Source organism: Aquila chrysaetos, chromosome 16 (assembly GCF_900496995.4).
Source record: "Aquila chrysaetos chrysaetos chromosome 16, bAquChr1.4, whole genome shotgun sequence".
Taxonomy (NCBI): domain Eukaryota; kingdom Metazoa; phylum Chordata; class Aves; order Accipitriformes; family Accipitridae; genus Aquila; species Aquila chrysaetos.
Window position 1 is genome coordinate 21962391 of NC_044019.1, and position 17578 is coordinate 21979968.

The 17578-nt window shown below is 36.4% G+C and overlaps 1 protein-coding gene across 4 annotated transcripts in view; it reads left to right on the forward strand.

The window, feature by feature from the left end:
- The window catches only part of IMMP1L (inner mitochondrial membrane peptidase subunit 1), a 51829-nt gene that overhangs the window by 6557 nt on the left and 27694 nt on the right, over positions 1–17578 (forward strand). For 3 of the 4 annotated variants that reach the window (XR_005934165.1, XM_030039852.2, XM_030039854.2), the window contains exons 2-4: positions 10378–10515; positions 11304–11392; positions 12317–12443. Coding sequence is in view for 3 of the 4 variants with exons in the window: in XM_030039852.2 (XP_029895712.1) it covers positions 10411–10515; positions 11304–11392; positions 12317–12443 (321 nt within the window). In the remaining variant the exon portion in view is untranslated. Of the gene's footprint in view, positions 1–10373; positions 10516–11303; positions 11393–12316; positions 12444–17578 lie in introns of those variants that run through there. The other variant, XM_041129417.1, reaches the window with a different exon arrangement.

Genomic DNA, 17578 nt, shown 5'->3' on the forward strand with positions numbered 1-17578 from the left:
ATTTTTCAGCTTAGCTTTCAACAACAGGCTCTGAGATCTGTTGAAGTATGACGGGCACGCTAGGTGAGGTTCGGAAGGTTCCTACTCTGGGGTAGAATGGTGAACTGACAGTTAATTGAAAATAAGTCTCAAAACCTTGATGATTGCAAAGATGGGAATCTTTGACAACATGCTTACATGTAAGGATGTAACTTCTTGGCGAGTCCCACGAACTTGGAACCACAGCTTTCCAGTGGGCTAGCCAACGATGTATTCTGATCATTGCGGCTTCCACAGATATTTCAGACAGGTAGGTTAATGCTAGCTTGGTTGTTCAGCCACTGCCAGTGTGGAAGTAACTTCAGATAGTGTAGTATCCTCTAACAAGCAGTTTTTTCCACTTTATTGTCCATTCTGTCTTAGATTTATGAACTACTCAATCTTTAGTCTGATAAAGCCAGGCAAAAGAGCAGTGGTTGAACTGAAATGCATATAGGTGTGTTACAAGGAGGTCGATGTAGTAATTTATATAGCACTGTGCATAGCCATGCAGTTACTGACCCAGTTCAGGATGGCACTAGTTTTGGCTTTCCCAAGTAGTGGTGTCAGTCAGTGGCTTCAAAAGTGTACAGCCCTCAGGTTTTGCTGAGGACAAGATACTGCAGAGTCATAGGAACACTCAGATGTATTTGATGGACTTCTGTCTAGTTTCATAGCATTGTGACCATCTATAGAGTGGGGGATGAACGAAGATGTGCTGCTGTGAGTAATTCTGTAGAGCTGGGTAACTATACCTTTTCTGAGCACAGAGACGGAAGTCTTGCTTGCTTTTCAAAAGATATGACTGTTGTAAAAACTTGTTTAGAATGGTAAACTAATGAGGTCATTGAGAGGTAGATGAAGAAAAGAGGCATTTTGGACTTTAAGTATTTTCAGTGTGAATTATAAAGTTAGGTAAAACAAGCAAGCAATCTAGTAAAACTCACTTTAAATATAAAAAGCCAGATCAACTACTGGCTACTTGATAAAACTTACATTGTTCTAAATTTGGAATATTGTGATGAAAAAAACCAGAAAACACTGAATATCTGGCTTTTTTGTAGCCTGGCAAACTTTCATTATTCTTTATCTCAATGGATTCAGCTTCTTCCAACTCTAATACTAAGCCTGCCAATTCCACACCAAAACTGCTATATTTGCTGAAATCCCATTTCAGGAGCGTGTATCTAGGAGTAGGGCTACTTAAGCAAGCTAGCTCCCTTGCGCCTCAGTGTTTGAGAATCACCTCTGTGATTCTCAAGTTACTATCTACTCAAGCCAAGTTATCATCTACTCAGTAATGCATTGAAGTTTGTGATGACTTGAGTTAGCTTTTGCTAGCTTAGATATTAGTGCTGTGATGGTAGCTGGAAAAGTTTGTTTTATTGTTGAAACCTTTATATTATATGAATTTCATAAGAATATGAAAAAAGTTTTGGTTATAGAAATATACATTTATCATAAAGTGCTTGAGTTGCATGGCTGCTACCATTTTTTTACCCCCAAGTACTATTTTGCATTTTGTGTGAGATTACGTATGTAAGATGAATGAAAATAAATTAATATTTAAAGTTGTAGCAACTGAAACAGATTGAGGGAAACTGAAATATCATCAGGGTCATAGAAACAAGAGTATTGTAACTGGTAACTGCAGAGTAACTTACAATACTGTATTGTAAATGGGACAGACTTAAGGTTGTGGTTGCTAGTGTAAATGTGAGCTTCACTAATTGTTTCAAGGTCCTATCTTGTTTTTTCTATGAAAATATATATGTGTTATTTCATTACAATGGGGCGCTTGTTCTGGAGGAAGTAATTTATCTGAATTTTTAGTCTCAAGACTTACATGCACTTGATTCTAGTATCTCTTCAGTTTCCATATTTTCATTATTTCTGTGAATTAGAGCTGCCTCTGTGTCCCTAGCAGAGGAAGACAGGTAATTGAGCTTCTAAGTACATTTTTATGTTTCTGAGAAAACAGTTGCACACTCTTGGAGCTGCATGTTTCCGCCATTTCTCTTTATCAACTCTGCTTCCATTAGTCCCAAGAAGTGTGAAGCAGTGTTTGGTCCAATGTTCTCATGCTATTGTCAAGCGGCAGTGATTTTTTTTTTAACAGAATTTTTAACATTTCTGGCATAAGACCTAAAATTCAGAAACGTTAAATTATAGGAAGATCATCAGCCTTCTCAGCGTGTACACAGCATCTGTGAAAGGAGCTGTATGACCAGTGACTCTTTTTCCTTTTAAAAAGGCAGTGTGTTATGAAAACAATGGCAAGCCAAATTGCATGCTTTTGGAACAAGCCAAGTTAGTAAACTTAGATGAAATAAAATCTGATCACTTACTAAAATTTTATTAAACAGTTTGTAAGAACGCAATTCAGTCAGGGAGACAGAATATTAGTGAAGTTATACAATGCTGTTTCTGTACTATTTTTCTGTTTTACAAGTGTCCTCATTTGAAATTTGGATTTGGGGTGGTTATCTGTGGTAAAATAAGCCATATAGACCCTTTTTGGTAATCTGTTTGGTATCAGTGATAATGCATTTTGTAGGGCCGGAGTGTGCTCAGCATCTTGCAGGTACTCTGCACCTCAGCATATAATCATTTGCTAAATTTGAGAAAGGCACCTGTACTTATTTAATTCACTAAGTAGTCAGTTTTCTCACTTATTATTGTGTCAGCTGTATCTTTTACTTTAAACCATCAAATTAAATAATAGTTTATGCTGGCTTTTTATTTTAGTTCATGCATTTAAAACCTGGAACTCAGATAAAAAGATAGTTTCAGAATAAATTCAGTATATTATTTATGAGTGGAGCAACACATTAGCATTGAGTTCACAATAGATCATATCGCTTTTATTCCATCTTACAAGCTTAGCAGCACAAACAGAATAATCAACATATTATTTGGCTGTCATCTGCTGAACAGAAACCAGAGATCACAAGGAGGTTTTCCCTAGCTGCAGTGATGGCCTTTTTGTTCCAAGCCCCCATCTGGGAGGGCCATGGTGTGTTATCATATGGAACGCGGGGTTTTCTGTAATCTGCTTAGCTGCACTGCAGTTTGAATCTTTATTCCATGTTTGTGTAATTTATAATTTTAATGAGACCATGGCTCTTGTGGGCTTTGAAATACATTAAAAGCTCTTTTGTGCATATGCTTTTGTTCTTGCTTAATAGGCTCAGTGTATTTAAAACTGATGAATTTTTATTCATGGATTTGGATGTCTGGGGATTAACTTAGACTGAATATCATTGCAGTCATCTATTGATGTTTGGAACTTCTTTTTAATACTTGTATCTGTAAGTGGAGAAGAACTTACAGAACTTGGGTTTTACACATAAACCAGCTCAGAAATAATTAATAAAATTTTATTGAGCAATGAGAAAAAGTACTAATTATAGGGTTTTTTCCCTGCATAAACTCATGTGAAATGCAATTTGTGCTATGAAAAAAATAAGTAGTTGAATCAATGTACATGTATTTAGAACTTCGTAACTAAAATACAATTTGGGAAAGCCATCAAAATTTTTGTAGAATAATAGCAGTGACAAGCACTTGATTTGCATTTTTCTTCTGTTCAGGTAACTTGTAAATACTGAGCTCACTTTTGTCTGACTGTATGTTTCCTTTCTCCTGATTTTTAACACATTTTTTTAATGCAGAGTATGCATAAGATATTTCATTAGAAGGTGATGCTTGTAACTGGGAAGTATTGATGAACACAGAAAGATTCTTTATTACTATTGTTATATTTTCTGACAGTGCTAAAACTGGTCTTGTTTTTTGCTTTTGTATTTTTCAAATGTTTAATAATAGGTTTGATTTACTAGTTGTGTTAACATCTCATACTGTGTGATTTCTGTGTTCATAAACCACTATGGAGTACTCTTCAATGATGGCATTCTAATCTGAGACTAACACTGGGGATAAGATTAGGACACTTGTATTTCTTTCTAAACAGTCTTGCTGATGGTGTACATAAATAGGTTGCTTTGTTTGATGTGGAGGGTTTTGGGTTTTTTTGTTTGTGTTGTTTTTGTTGGGTTTGGTTTTTTTTTACCAGCAAACAATCCTCTTTGTAATGACAAATATTTTAAGTAAACAGCCTTTTTACTTGTCAGTGCATAGGGGAATTATTTACCCCTCTTCTATTCAATGCCTTGAGTAGTATTTCCAAAAATACCTGCATATTTCTAGAAGGTGTGTCAGCACTGGTAAGTGCAGGGGACATGTGAGCCATGGACAATTTCAGTTTCTGTAGGGTTGTAGATTTTAAGTGCCTAATGTGCAAATTGGACTTATAACTCTTTGTCTTGGTTAATTAAAATTAATTTTAAATGTTTACATATGTATGTCTCAAAGTAAATTTCTTGAAATTTAAGATAAATGCCTATAGCTCAGAATATAATTATTTGACCCTTGTCATATAGACATGGTACATTTTTCTCAGTCACCAGGAAAGTGACTGTGCTGTCTATCAGACCTTTGGCGTTTGTCCTAACTTTGACATTGTTACAGGAAACTGTTAAGTGAGTATTTCAGCATCCCTCAGAGGCTCAAACTTGCCATGTATGACGATGCCTATGCTATTTGCTCAGCTATTTGGATTTCTCTGTTCAGCAAAGATAAGTGTATAGAGCTGCAGAGGAAGATAGAAGCCCTGGAATGCATCTGACCATTAATACAGTGTTTTATACAGGGTTGTGGGATTGTTAGGAGTTGCTTCCCAAAGGTAAATAGAACCAGTGAGAACTACTTGAAATCTGTTTTAAAAAATTGCTCGTTCTTATGTAGGTAGTCTCTAGTTTAACACCAGAGGATTTTGCACTCTGTGAATTTATGTTTACAGGACTGAGCTTCTTGTCAGCTTGAGATCAGTAGATGAAGGAGCACTTGTTAGAGACAAACTGTCAGTGCCTAGTAGAGATAATGTGGAAAAATAATCTTCTCTTCCAGAATATCACCAAGCTTTTTCAGATTTGCCAGACTGAATCCAGTGTTTCTTCTAGAGAAAACCAACAGCTAGAAATACAAATCAAGTTCTGCCTGACCCCCTGCTTGGAAAGACCTTTTGAAAATTGTTCTTGTTTTGCTTTAGATGTTTGGACTCCTCAGATTATAATTAGAATATTTAAAACATTTTATGTTTATTAAGTTGTGTATCTGATATGGGAAGAATCTTTCTCAATAAACTTTATATACACCTCTCACTAGTCTAGCACATGTAACATTAATTTCATGCAGAAGTTTTAAAAGAATAGTTTAATATAAATAACAGCTCAAACATAAATATTTAAATAGCCTGGTCAGTGTGCATTTTCTTTTCTTTGTTTTGGGTTTTTTAAAGTAATAATCTCAGAGTAACCCTTTGGGAAAGAGATGGTGCAAGTTATGGGATTACCTTGTGTGAAGAAAGGTGTCTGGTTAGAAGCGGAGAATGTTAGGAGTTTCTGTTAGCTAAGGAAAAACTGATAAACCATCACTAAATATTCAGTGAAAATTCAGAATTAGCAAGCATTATATAAAGCAAATGTGACTGGAAATTTTTTATTATAGTGAAAAATCTACTTAATATTGAGTCCAACAATTTGTTTAGCCACACTTTCATTGGCTGTGACTTTGATTTTTCCTGTATTTAAAATTTTGGCACCATATGTTAAACTGTCTTACACAATGCCATTGGTTATCTGTAGATCATAAATCTGCTCATTGATTTCCTAATTTTATTATGTACACAGTTAATTGTAATCCAAGATTACAGCAAACAAGATGTTAATTTCTAGACAACCTATGTACATTTCCCTCAGTGTGATTGTTACAGAAGCAAAGAATACAAAGAGAATACCATTTGTGCTATCCTCACAGGAGCTGTCAATAAAAGATGTAATAGGGGATTTAGGAATCTGGAAATGGGCAACTAATTTATGTGGATCTATTTTATTTCAGCTAGAAAGACCAAGCTCTGTTTCGTCTGTACTGCATATTGCAGAGCACAGGCTGTCTATAGAAAACCAGGCGGCTGCATATGGATAGTCCCTTGATATCATTCACTTGCTGTGTAATCTTATTATGCAAAGTTCTAATCTTCACCTAGAATGAATGCCTCTGGGTCAGAATATAGTCATATCAGGGTTTTTGAGGTCATGTTTTGTGATCCTTAGCTTATTCTTCTAAGTAGGGCTGGGATTTAAAGAGTATTCCCCAGACACTAGCAGAGATAGACGGCAAAACCTGCTGCCTTTTTGGAAGACAAGACCAACATGAGGTCCCTGGTAGGATTAAACTTGATTTGTAGCTGTAGGATTTTTTAACAGATGTATTATTGGACAGGGAATAGGGGGCCACCAGCACAGCGAAATTGGATCACGATTGGCATTCTCAGGGAGTCCGCTGGCTGCTAAAACAGCAGCTGCATGTGGATTTGACTTCTTTCAGGTGAAGCGACTTCCAGTCATTTGGAAAGGATGGGATGAAAAGGAACCTTGGTGATAATTTTGATGTCTGCAAGATTTAGTACCAATGTAATGGGATTATCGGTAACACCTTCACTGCAGAAAAAGCCACCTGGCGCTATAACTGGCAGCAACTGAGAACTAATCCTTTCCCATCTCTTGGATGTCATTCATGAGGCTCAAAGTGATTTCTACCCTGCTAGCTGTGATTAATTTTATAAACAAACAAACAAACAAAAAAAATCAAACTATGAAGGCACAGGCTATGTAAGGAAAAGGGAACAGAAGATAATAGTAATTACATTTTGCATTTTATTTGCTGCAGGGGAGAAACTATGCAGTTCTTGTAAAACCACCAGATTGTATTCTATGTGATAAAAATGGATGTGTAACCTTTTTTAATCAATGTCCATGTTTGGTATAAAAACAATGTCTATTTCAGTATAGAATTTTCAGCTATCTACTATATAATAGTAGGTAGTACCTGGAAGTAATTCTAACAGGTTTTATGCTGTTAGTTCTGTGATAAGGATGTTTATACAACAGATCCATTAAGTTTTCAAGGGGCCTGTGACTTAAATAATTTGTTTTATTGTGTTTAATGGTCTTATGCTGTATCTGGTGAAGTTGCCTGCTGACAGCACTTTGTATTAAAATTAATTGTGTGATGTGCAAAAATGTTCAGCCATTTACCTTGTGATCAACAGTATGGCATTGTTTAAAAATGTACTGATAAATAGTTTTCTGAGGAAACAATTATTTTACTGATGCTTAAGATAGAGCAATTGTAAGATAAATATTCTGTGGGTTTTTTTAATAAACTAGAGGTTATTTCTTTTTTGACTGGACTTACTACAACCATTCACTTATTAAGTAGAAGTAGTTACTTAAAACTACGTGGAAACTTTCAGGATTGTAGTTTTTCTGTGGAATGAACATTAGATGTCTAAAGATGGCCCTTAATGTTAAAAACAGAACTCCCAGTCCTCTGAAGTTATCTTGTTAGGTTCAAACTGTGTATGATTTAGGGGTATATATATATATATATGCCTTAATTTGAAATTAACTTTCTTCGGTAGTAATAAAAAGCCTTATGTAAGAACTAAGAATTTTTTCATCATTAGCATGAATATCTGATAAGCCTGAGCACTTTAAAAAAAATCCATTATGCCACATTTATAAACTGGGACTGGTGGAATCCATTTCTTAGGGGTTAAAAATTTATTTTAAGAGAACTGGGAACAAAATTTGAGACCTTTTCACTCATGCTCTATCTTTGTGGTTAGTTATATACCGTGACAGCTCTAGCAGTAGGTAAAGCTCACTCTGAGCCCTGTGTTTCCTTGAATAATTTGCAAATCTATCCCTCCTAATTCAGAGTTACTCAGAGACATTAGAGAGAAATGAATGTGTTCAGTGTAACTATTGGGAAGTACGTGTCATCCAGAGTCTTTAACAGGAAATTAGTTGCAATCAGTCTGAAACTTATTTTCGGAGACATAGAGCAGTTGTTTGTAGTTTTATAGTAAAAAAATACTTTAGTTATAACCTGATAGCTGTTGGCATGAGAGGATTACATTTTCTCTTAATGAATCTGTTGCTACCGTTCCATTTGGCCCAATCAACAATATCTACCTACTTCAGTCAATGTAATGCAAAGTTTATACAATTCCTTTTTACCTGTAATATCCACAGGTGCCTGAATTCTGTACTGTCTTACTCTATTAATATAGGGTTTCTGAATAGCATGGATCTGAAATACAGGATGGTTGTGCAGTATTTTTGTGTCAGCCTCAGCTGAGAAGCAATGTGAGGCTGCCTTTCTAGCAGGTGCTGTTAAGAAGTATTGATGATGGACTTCTCTCAAAAGATAGAGTGTGGTCATTAATTCACACTAGTTGTGCAACTCCAATCGATCTGCTGTCACTCCATCTTCCTTTTATTACCTGTAACACATTTCTGGGCTCACAGTGTTTGTGGCCCTGAGAGCAAGGAGTTGGTCCATGCTTTTCATAGTGTACTGGATTGAGAAGAGCAAACCACTTTTCTGGCTCTCCAGAATAAATTCTGCTGAAAATGCATTTGGCTTACAGCAAAACTGTTCCGTTTCTACAGGGTGTCTGCAGTGTGCTGGGCACTGCATGTGCTAATGAAACAATTCAAGACTTTCCTGTTTTCTCTTGTATTTTGGGTCATTACTGTGAGACTCGTTAGCTAATATTAAGGATGTTGAATCGCAGATTGGTTTAAGTGGATTTATTCTGGAGATGTTTTATGTAAAAAAAAAAAATAAAAAATAAATAAATTCTTTTTTGGAACACAGAAATGAGCTTGGTAGAGCACATTTCCCCCCAAGAATGGTCATTTTTTTTCTTTATAAATAAATACTAAATGCAAAGAACAAAAGCCACTTCTAATTGTATTCAGGCAAAATTCCTATTAACTTCTAGAGTTGTGCAAGTAAAGCTATGCACTTTTAAATTCCTCCATTTAAATAGCAAAACATCATGAAATATAGAAGAGGAGGTCTTTACTTCATTATTTAGTAGGGCATATTGTACACACAGAATTTTTCTTTTTTTCTTTTTTTTTTTTTTTTGCTTACTGCATTTGTTTGGCAAGCTATATTGACCCATCTTAGTAAATGAGGGAAATCTTGCTGTGGTTTTAGTTCATGATAAACCTGATACTGAGTTTAAGGGGGACAGGTTTCTTGCAAAATGTAAAACTTGCTTCAGTCACTTCAGTATGTGTGTTTTCCACTTCCTTAAGAGATACATATATTTATATAAAAATATCTTAAAAATTGGGGTAAGGAAACATTTTAGTTAGATTACCATTGCAGGAATTACATCTAATCATCAGAGTTTGATTTAAATATTTGGGGGAGAGGGTCAGAAGATATTTACAGTCTTATGTGCTGTGGAATTTATGCCACTGTGCTGTAGCTAAGAAGAGAAAGACCTAATGCCTTGTTTTTATATGCAAGTGTTTTGGTAATGGAAGTCTAGTCAAAGGCAAGCTCTGCAAAACCTCCAGAATTCCTGTATTCTTTTTCTAGTATCGTCTTACTTAGGCAAGCCATTCACGCCTTTTTTGTCCTTAATTTTGTCTAGTTCTTCAAGTCTTTTTTCATTTGATTGATTGTCAACCAAAACTTTAGAAGTGACCTGACCACTAGATTACTCCGGTTTTCTGTGAATGTAATTTCAATTGTGAAATATCTTCACATCACTTCAGCTGGTTTGATGCTTCTCAGTTTTGCTGTTGAGTGTTCAGTTTTAAATCCTAGTGCTTGAAGAAAAACAGTGATTTAAGTTGCACTGTCTTCAGGTGATTAAAACACCTCTGTGAAGTGTTACGTAGTAAATAGCTGCATCTGGGTTACAATATGTGGTCCAGTCAGGAAGTCGAAGCCTGCATTTAAAGGTATGATTACAGCTTTCCAGAATCCATTCAGCCAAACCTCTTGGGGGGGAGGATGTTCTCATAACTATTGCAGATATTTAGACATGCGGCAGGTAAGTTTGTCTGCCGTCTTGACTAAAAGAAGCCCAGCTGTGTCAGCAGAGAGCACTGACACCATTCTCTCCCATTAATTTCTCTAATTTGGCAAAGGTGGGGTTTTTTTGTTTCAGGTCCTACTCAACTGAATCTTACTAATAAGCTGGTGAGAGGGGTCCATTGATTGTACATGTGGAAGTGTCTGCGTAGTAAAAAAACTTTTGATGGCATTTGAGTTTAAGTTATCTTAATCTCAGATATATCTGATTATTTGTTGGTTTTATTCACTGTTTTCTTAAAAAATATTGTCCATCAGTTGTTAAATACAAAAGATCATTTTATAAATGTTAGGTTGTTATCAAATGAATGATATTCTTCTGTTTTACTGTAGACTAGAACCAGCTGAACGACGTAACACTGTACCATGCTTCGCAATGCCCTAGGAAAAACCTTTCGATTTGTTGGGTATACTGTGCAATATGGCTGCATAGCGCATTGTGCCTTTGAGTACCTTGGAGGAATTGTTGTGGTAACTTTTCATTTTCATGACATTTAAAAGAAAATAAAACTATAATACTGAAATTGTTATATATGATAATGCCAGTATTTCAGGTTTCTTCATTTTCATTAAAGCTTTTTCAAAGTGTGTTTAGTAAAAGCCTATTTTTTTGGAGGCAGGTCCAGCCTTTATGAAAGTTATTTCTACTTTCGGCATTCCTGTTTTTTCTAAGTTATTGTTTGAGGCATCACTGAAGCAAATGGGAAACTATGATTAAGCATTCTGCAGAGAGTACCTTCTTCCAGAAAGACTGTAGTCACTAATAACGCCATAGGAAATGCTCTTGTTTCCAACTGCAGGCAGATTCCTGGATGTTTTCTGTTCCCTCCCCCTCCTCCCCAGGTTCTAAACCTAGCAGGTCCTGCTGCTGGACCCAGTGGAGTTCGGCTGTGAGCTGCTCTTGCAGCTTCTGTGATGATTCTCTTGCAGAGGCTGAAGAAAGGGCTAAGCTGGCAGAGCTTCCAGTGCTGCTCCTAATAATTTCCCGCAGATTAGGTGCTGAAATGGATCAGTAGGGGCTCGTAGCACCTAGCCCAGTTCAGGACAAATCCTGAGTGAATACGGAGCTGTAACAGAGTTAGAGGTGCTCTGGAGGCTGTCCTCACCTTTTAAATGTATCCTTGGAGGATCTCACTTTTTTTAGTTGTTCTTTACGTTACACCTTTTCTAATTTATTAGCAAATAATTTGAATATTAATGTGTTTTAGATAAACGTAATTGGAAATAGTAATTTTTTCTCATTTATTTTTAATTTGCAGTGTTCTGGACCTTCAATGGAACCAACCATTCAAAATTCTGATATTGTCTTTTCGGAGAACCTTAGCCGCCACTTTTATTGCATTCGAAAGTATGCTCCTTTGTTGAGACTAGATTTTACATTCCGTTTGCCAGAGCTTGTCAATAACCACATTCTAGCCATCCTTTATTTTTCATATATTCTTCTGCTTCTAAATTGTAATTTTCTGTAAATCTCCTCTCATTGTGTCTGATGGAAGTTAAAGTAATCAGCACATACAGCCCATCGAACAACTTGTCAGAATTCATTTAGGATATAGTCTATGTCACTTTTACAGCTTTGTCCAAACAATGGAAGAACTCCCATTTTTTTTTCCCTAAAACAGTTCTATTGTGTGAATGTAACTTCTCCTCTCCAAGCAGTTTTGTCTTTCTTGAACACCAGGCTGTAGGTATTGCTGGGCTCAGATAGGTTGTTAGGAAAGTGACCAAATGGTATAAGGGCTGTTTATCAAATGTCATTTTATTACTGTGTTGTAGAGCACAGTAGGCTCAAGGCCATTTTGTTGTGGTCTGTTTCATTGTACAATCTAATGTATATAATCGAGGCAAAAGTAATGTAAGGTCTTACGGACTCAGATTAGACATTTGAAGTTCCATTGGAAGAATAACATTTGGTCAATAACATTTAGAAACACGGAATCTGTTCTGTTCCTTGTTTACATAGCAACAGGATCAAGTTAAATGGCATTCATTTCATCAGAGCATTGTCAATTAAAATGTAGTCTTAAATGTTTCATAAATGATCTAAATAACAAAGAATCTCTCCAAATGTACTTTAAAAAACTGTGCGTAAAATTACACCCCAAGTAAAACTGAAGAAACCGAAATTGTAGACAAGCATTTTCAGCAGAAGGAAATATCTTAAATGTACGTGAATATTTTTGGAGTATACACGTTGATGCGGTTGTATTCAGCCAAATAGTTTGTACTTAGAGTTCTTCTGTTTGTTTTTGTTTCTGTTTTTTCCTCTCAGAGGAGATATTGTAATTGTGAAAAGCCCAAATGACCCCAAATCAAATATCTGTAAAAGAGTAATTGGCTTGGAAGGGGATAAAGTCTGCACAAGCAACCCTTCAGATTTCCTTAAGAGTCACAGCTATGTAAGTATTAGAGTTTCTTGCTTTGTACATTAATGATTATTTAAGTAGGCCTGGTAGTCTGTAAAGGATTTGCAATATTTGAGTATCATAATAAAGTATGATGTTCATAAATTATTCTTTCTTCTTGTATATGTACAGTAAAATGTTGTCATTTGTAAACTCTGCTTTATGGCAAGCTGTCTTCGTGAGTGTCTTTTGTCTCTGTAGGAAGTGTAGGCAGATGATATTTTTGCTCTGCTCTTTGCTTAGGTCTTCTTCCCTGGAAGAATACTCTAAAATTCTCTGCATAAGGTGCAGTATAGATGGCATACTCAAAGGCTTGGTCTGAAGGCAAAACTGTTTCTCTATTTTAAACACTAAGAAGTAAAAATTCTGTCTCTGCAATAGCTTTGAGGATTTTGCTTTCAAAACGATAGTGTATGTCTATATTTCAATGTAACAATATTTTAATTTTTCTGAGTATGGTTGGAAAAGTAGTAATTTACCTGACTTTTTGGACAAATTAGGAAACCAGATGAAATAAAAAGGAACAAGTATTCTTAATGCTCACTTGTCTTTATGCAGATAGACTTAACAGAAGTTTGGAAAGATTTGTGACAAAATGTTTTTGGCAACTTCTTTTTAGGCTATCATTAGAAAAATCATCAGGGATCATGATCACAGAATGTGCTGGTTTTGGCTGGGACAGAGTTAATTGGCTTCAAAGCAGTTGGTATGGGGCTATGTTTTGGAGTTATGCTGAAAACAGTGTTGGTAATTCAGGGATGTTTTCGTTACTGCTGAGCAGTGCTCGCACAGAGCCGAGGCCTTTTCTGCCTCTCACCCCACCCCACCAGCGAGGAGGCTGGGGGGGCACAGGAATTTGGGAGGGGACACAGCCGGGACAGCTGACCCCGACTGACCCAAGGGATATTCCAGACCATAGGACGTCATGCTCAGCATATAAAGCTGGGGGAAGAAGGAGAAAGGGGGGACATTCGGAGTGATGGTGTTTGTCTTCCCGAGTCACCGTTATGCGTGATGGAGCCCTGCTTTCCTGGAGATGGCTGAACACCGGCCTGCCCATGGGAAGTGGTGAATGAATTCCTTGTTTTGTTTTGCTTGTGTGCGCGGCTTTTGCTTTCCCTATTAAACTGTCTTTATCTCAGCCCATGAGTTTCCTCACTTTTACCCTTCTGATTCTCTCCCCCATCCCACTGTGAGGGAGGTGAGTGAGCAGCTGCGTGGTCCTTAGTTGCCAGCTGGGGTTAAACCATGACACTGAAGAATGCAGGTTTTTTCCCAAAAGCATGTTTGACAATTACCTCTGTTCAGCACCTTGTAGAGGCATCAGATTTTGCGCAGGTATTTTGAATCTTAAAGATCTTCTGTTGCCCTTTCATATCCGCTTTATCCTCACAATTAGAATAAGAAGAATTAGCATCTGGCCCATAGCTGAAGTCCTGTGCTGTGAAGGTAGAAAATTTTATGGAATGCTCCTTGCAGCCAGCTACAGTTTGTGATAGATAAATCTTTTAAGAGTTTAGCTACCATAAAGACAGCCATCTTCACCAGTGTGCCTTCAGGTACTGTTGCTTCATTTGTGTTAAGCAGCTGAAGTGGAGCCTGTCCTTTCTCAAATCAATGGCAAAATTCTTGTCAACATTGTGTCTAGATTCAGTGTCTGGATTTAGTCAAGACCTAGGTCCAGAAAGCAAGGATACGATTCATACCTTGTTCTGAGGGGTTGAATTTGTTGTTTCTTCCAGTCCAGTGTGGAGGCAAGACATTTCAGGTACCTGCCTCTAATCTGCCCTTCTGATCAAGTGCCAGTACGACTGAAGCTTCTGTTTACACTTCTGTCACTCATGGACAGAAAGAACTCATTCTCTGTTATGTTTTGAAGGGGAGGACAGAATATTTAGTTTTTCCATAAATTAAATTGTGTTACTATTTAACCAAGGAAAAAACTAAAAAACCCAACCCAAAGAACCCCAACCCACCTTTATTACCAAGTTGAAGAAATTTTCTAGCTCCTATGGGAGTAGTATTCTAGATGAAATATGAATTTCCCAGAGCAGAACGACCTGAAATGGAAACCTGGATTCTATGTACACTGACAGAAGATGCAGACTGAGTTTCTCTGAGTATCTTGTTCCTCACTTGTCTTAGTCTTGAAAAGGAAGTTCAGGAAAGGTTTGTACTTAGCAGGATGTCAGCCTTTCTGGAAACCCTGAAGTAATGAAATGAATATCCAGCAGAACAATTTCTGCCTTAGGTGCAAGATTTGTTGTCTTCAATTTTAATACAAAATGGAAGGAGAATGAGAGGATGGGGAATGCAGAGTCCATTTCCTGTTTTCCTGTGTATGTTTTTCATAAAGGCTAATGTATGGAAATACAGCCAAGTGACATGCAAGCTCTCTTAGTTCTTCATCGTAAGTTGTATCTAGGGGGAGAAATGATCTAAATGGAAATGCTCTCGTTCGTTAGTGTGTATCTGTTTTCCTCCTATCTTTAGTGGTTGTTGAAGAGGTAGATCTTTCCATCTGTTCAGGAGACACTTCCTTTCCAGAAGAGTATATTCTCAACATAGATATCTGCACTTTACACTGATAACTTACACTGGATTATTTACTAAGTAAATTGTTCTTGTTGGGGAGGGAAAAGTGATGTGTCTCTGTTTAGGTAATTGTCGAATCAGATTCCTTATTTTAGTGAATCACTGTGCTATGGACTTTTTCTCTTAATTCAAACACAAAATTCTTCAAAGAAATAGCAGCAGCAGATGTACAGAGAACTGGCTATTTGTTTTGTTGATACCTCCTTGAGAAGAATTAACCTGAGTTGGCTTTTTGAAAAAAAGACTGGCGAAATGGAGGAGAGGCCTTGCCTAGGATCCCAAAAAGCCAGAAGTGCTGCCTGGGTTGTCTGGCTGCAGAGAAAAAGGTACAACTGCAGGTACTCCTTAAGTGAGCAAAGCCTAGAAATTGTCATGAGTTTTGTTGTTTATATTAGGCTACTAACTGCTTTTTCTAAAATGAGAAATCTGAGTGATACTTGAATGCAGTGACTCCAAAGTGTGAAAGGTCAGAGGATTGTTCGTTTTTATTACAGTGAACTGCTCAGCTTTCCTTGACTAACTTGTCTCCTGTTTTGGGGAGCGATAGTGAATAGTTCCTGTCGTGTTTGCAAGCTTATTACAGTACAGTAAATAACAAGTATCAGATGCCAGAGCTACTACCAAATTAGGTAGTTCAAACCTCTGCTTCATTCTTTGCTGGCGTTTGCCAACTAATGGTTAGGTATTATGAGTTAGCCAGTTAGTGGAGATGTCGGAATAATGGCAGTACAACATACTTAACACAGCTGAGAGTGAAACCACCTCTAAGCAGCTGCTGCCCTTGTCGCCCCACAAGGAGAATCCTTATAGTTGTGTTAGTAGGAATTGTGCTTAGTCTGCATTGACTGTGTCATTGTTGGCATATTTTACAGATTTTAAGTTAGGGATTTTTGTGCGTAGAAGCACTATCATACATGATTCTTATACTGAAGGCTAAGAGAATGCTAAATTCAGATCCTGCTTGCAATCCTGTTTCATTCATGAATATACTTCTTAGGATGGCTTATATATATATATATAGATACGAGAATGGAAAACCCTGTTTACGATTTGCTCTCTGTAAAATTACACAAATGAGATACTTTATTGTTGCAAACAACCAAGTAGATACTTGTAGATTAAAACAAAACAAAACCAACACAAACCAACCTTCCAAGCCATAATAAAAATGACAAAATAAAAAAACCATACATGAGTTGAATAAGTTGTTCTGAAGAGATATTTCAGTTGAGTAGAAATGCAGTATAGCAGTGGCAGTTATGTGAAAGTCTTTATAGTGGTATAAAAGTACTTTTGCTGCTATACTTAGCTGAAGTAATACATCATATGAGAAAAATTATTTTTGTCAGAGTGTCCTAAGTGTAAAGCTGTACCAAAAAAATGTCTTTGCTGGAGTCGTTGTTGGATTATAAGATGATGGAACTAATCCCACATAGCAAATTGATTGGTATAAATCAAGCACATGCTTAAATTAAAATTTAAGTACATAAGGAACGTCTTTACTTTGGACCCTTTATGGTACATGATGCTTCATATGCTAGAGGTTGGAGCTTATCTGCAGAATAATAATGATGGAAATCTTCGTATTTACATGAAGAGTATAATGAAATTCCTTTTTTGAGTAAGCTGCTGTAGTATTACAAAGTTAGTAAAATGTAATTTTTCATTGTTTTTTTTTTAATTGGTATTTGGTATGGAATATGAGCATTAGATTGGTAGTTTTGCTGGGCTCTTTGGTTTTGTGCTCAGTGATGGTGTTTATACATATAAGCAAGTGTATTTACTGTAATAAACATTTAAGAATGCATAATGTATTTTTACAGTATCAGAAGCAATGTGATATGAACCCAAAAGTTAAAAAGGTAAACAACTGATTTTTAGTAATGTGGTATTCAGACCTAATTTCAATTATTAAAAAATATCTTTACTGATTTATTCATTTAACTACAAGATCTAAGTAATGAGGGTTAATAAAGAAATTACTCAATCACAGGAGACCCCTGAAATGGTCTTTAAAAAAAACACCCGAAAGGTTAATTTTCATATTTAGGTTTTTATTTCCTGTTTTTAAAAGTCTTAATACAGATCCAGGTTTATAATTCAGATTGAGTATCCTATTGTTATAGTTGAATTTGTTTTAATGCCATTTACTTTGGCTTTAATTTCTTTAGTACCATATGTTCTTATGCTGCAGCTCCTATTTACAAATTGAAAAAGTGAGGGGTAAGTCATCAGATTAAAACAGCTTGTATGTCATAAACCACCAATATGCTAAGCTTTTGTGTCACTTAAACAAAAGTAGTACCTAATAATGTCACTTAATACAGGTAGAGTCTGTAAATAAGGAACTGCCTTTTGCAAGTCATAGTGATAAAAAGCTGAGATACAAATCCATATCTCAGCAACACTCTGCTGGTAATCAATCACAACACACCACTAATGCTGTGAGACTAGCTGATGTGGGGGAAGTATGTTTACCTTGTGCTAAAATGAGGTTCATTGCGGAGATGGCATCTCTTCATCCTGTGGTTAAC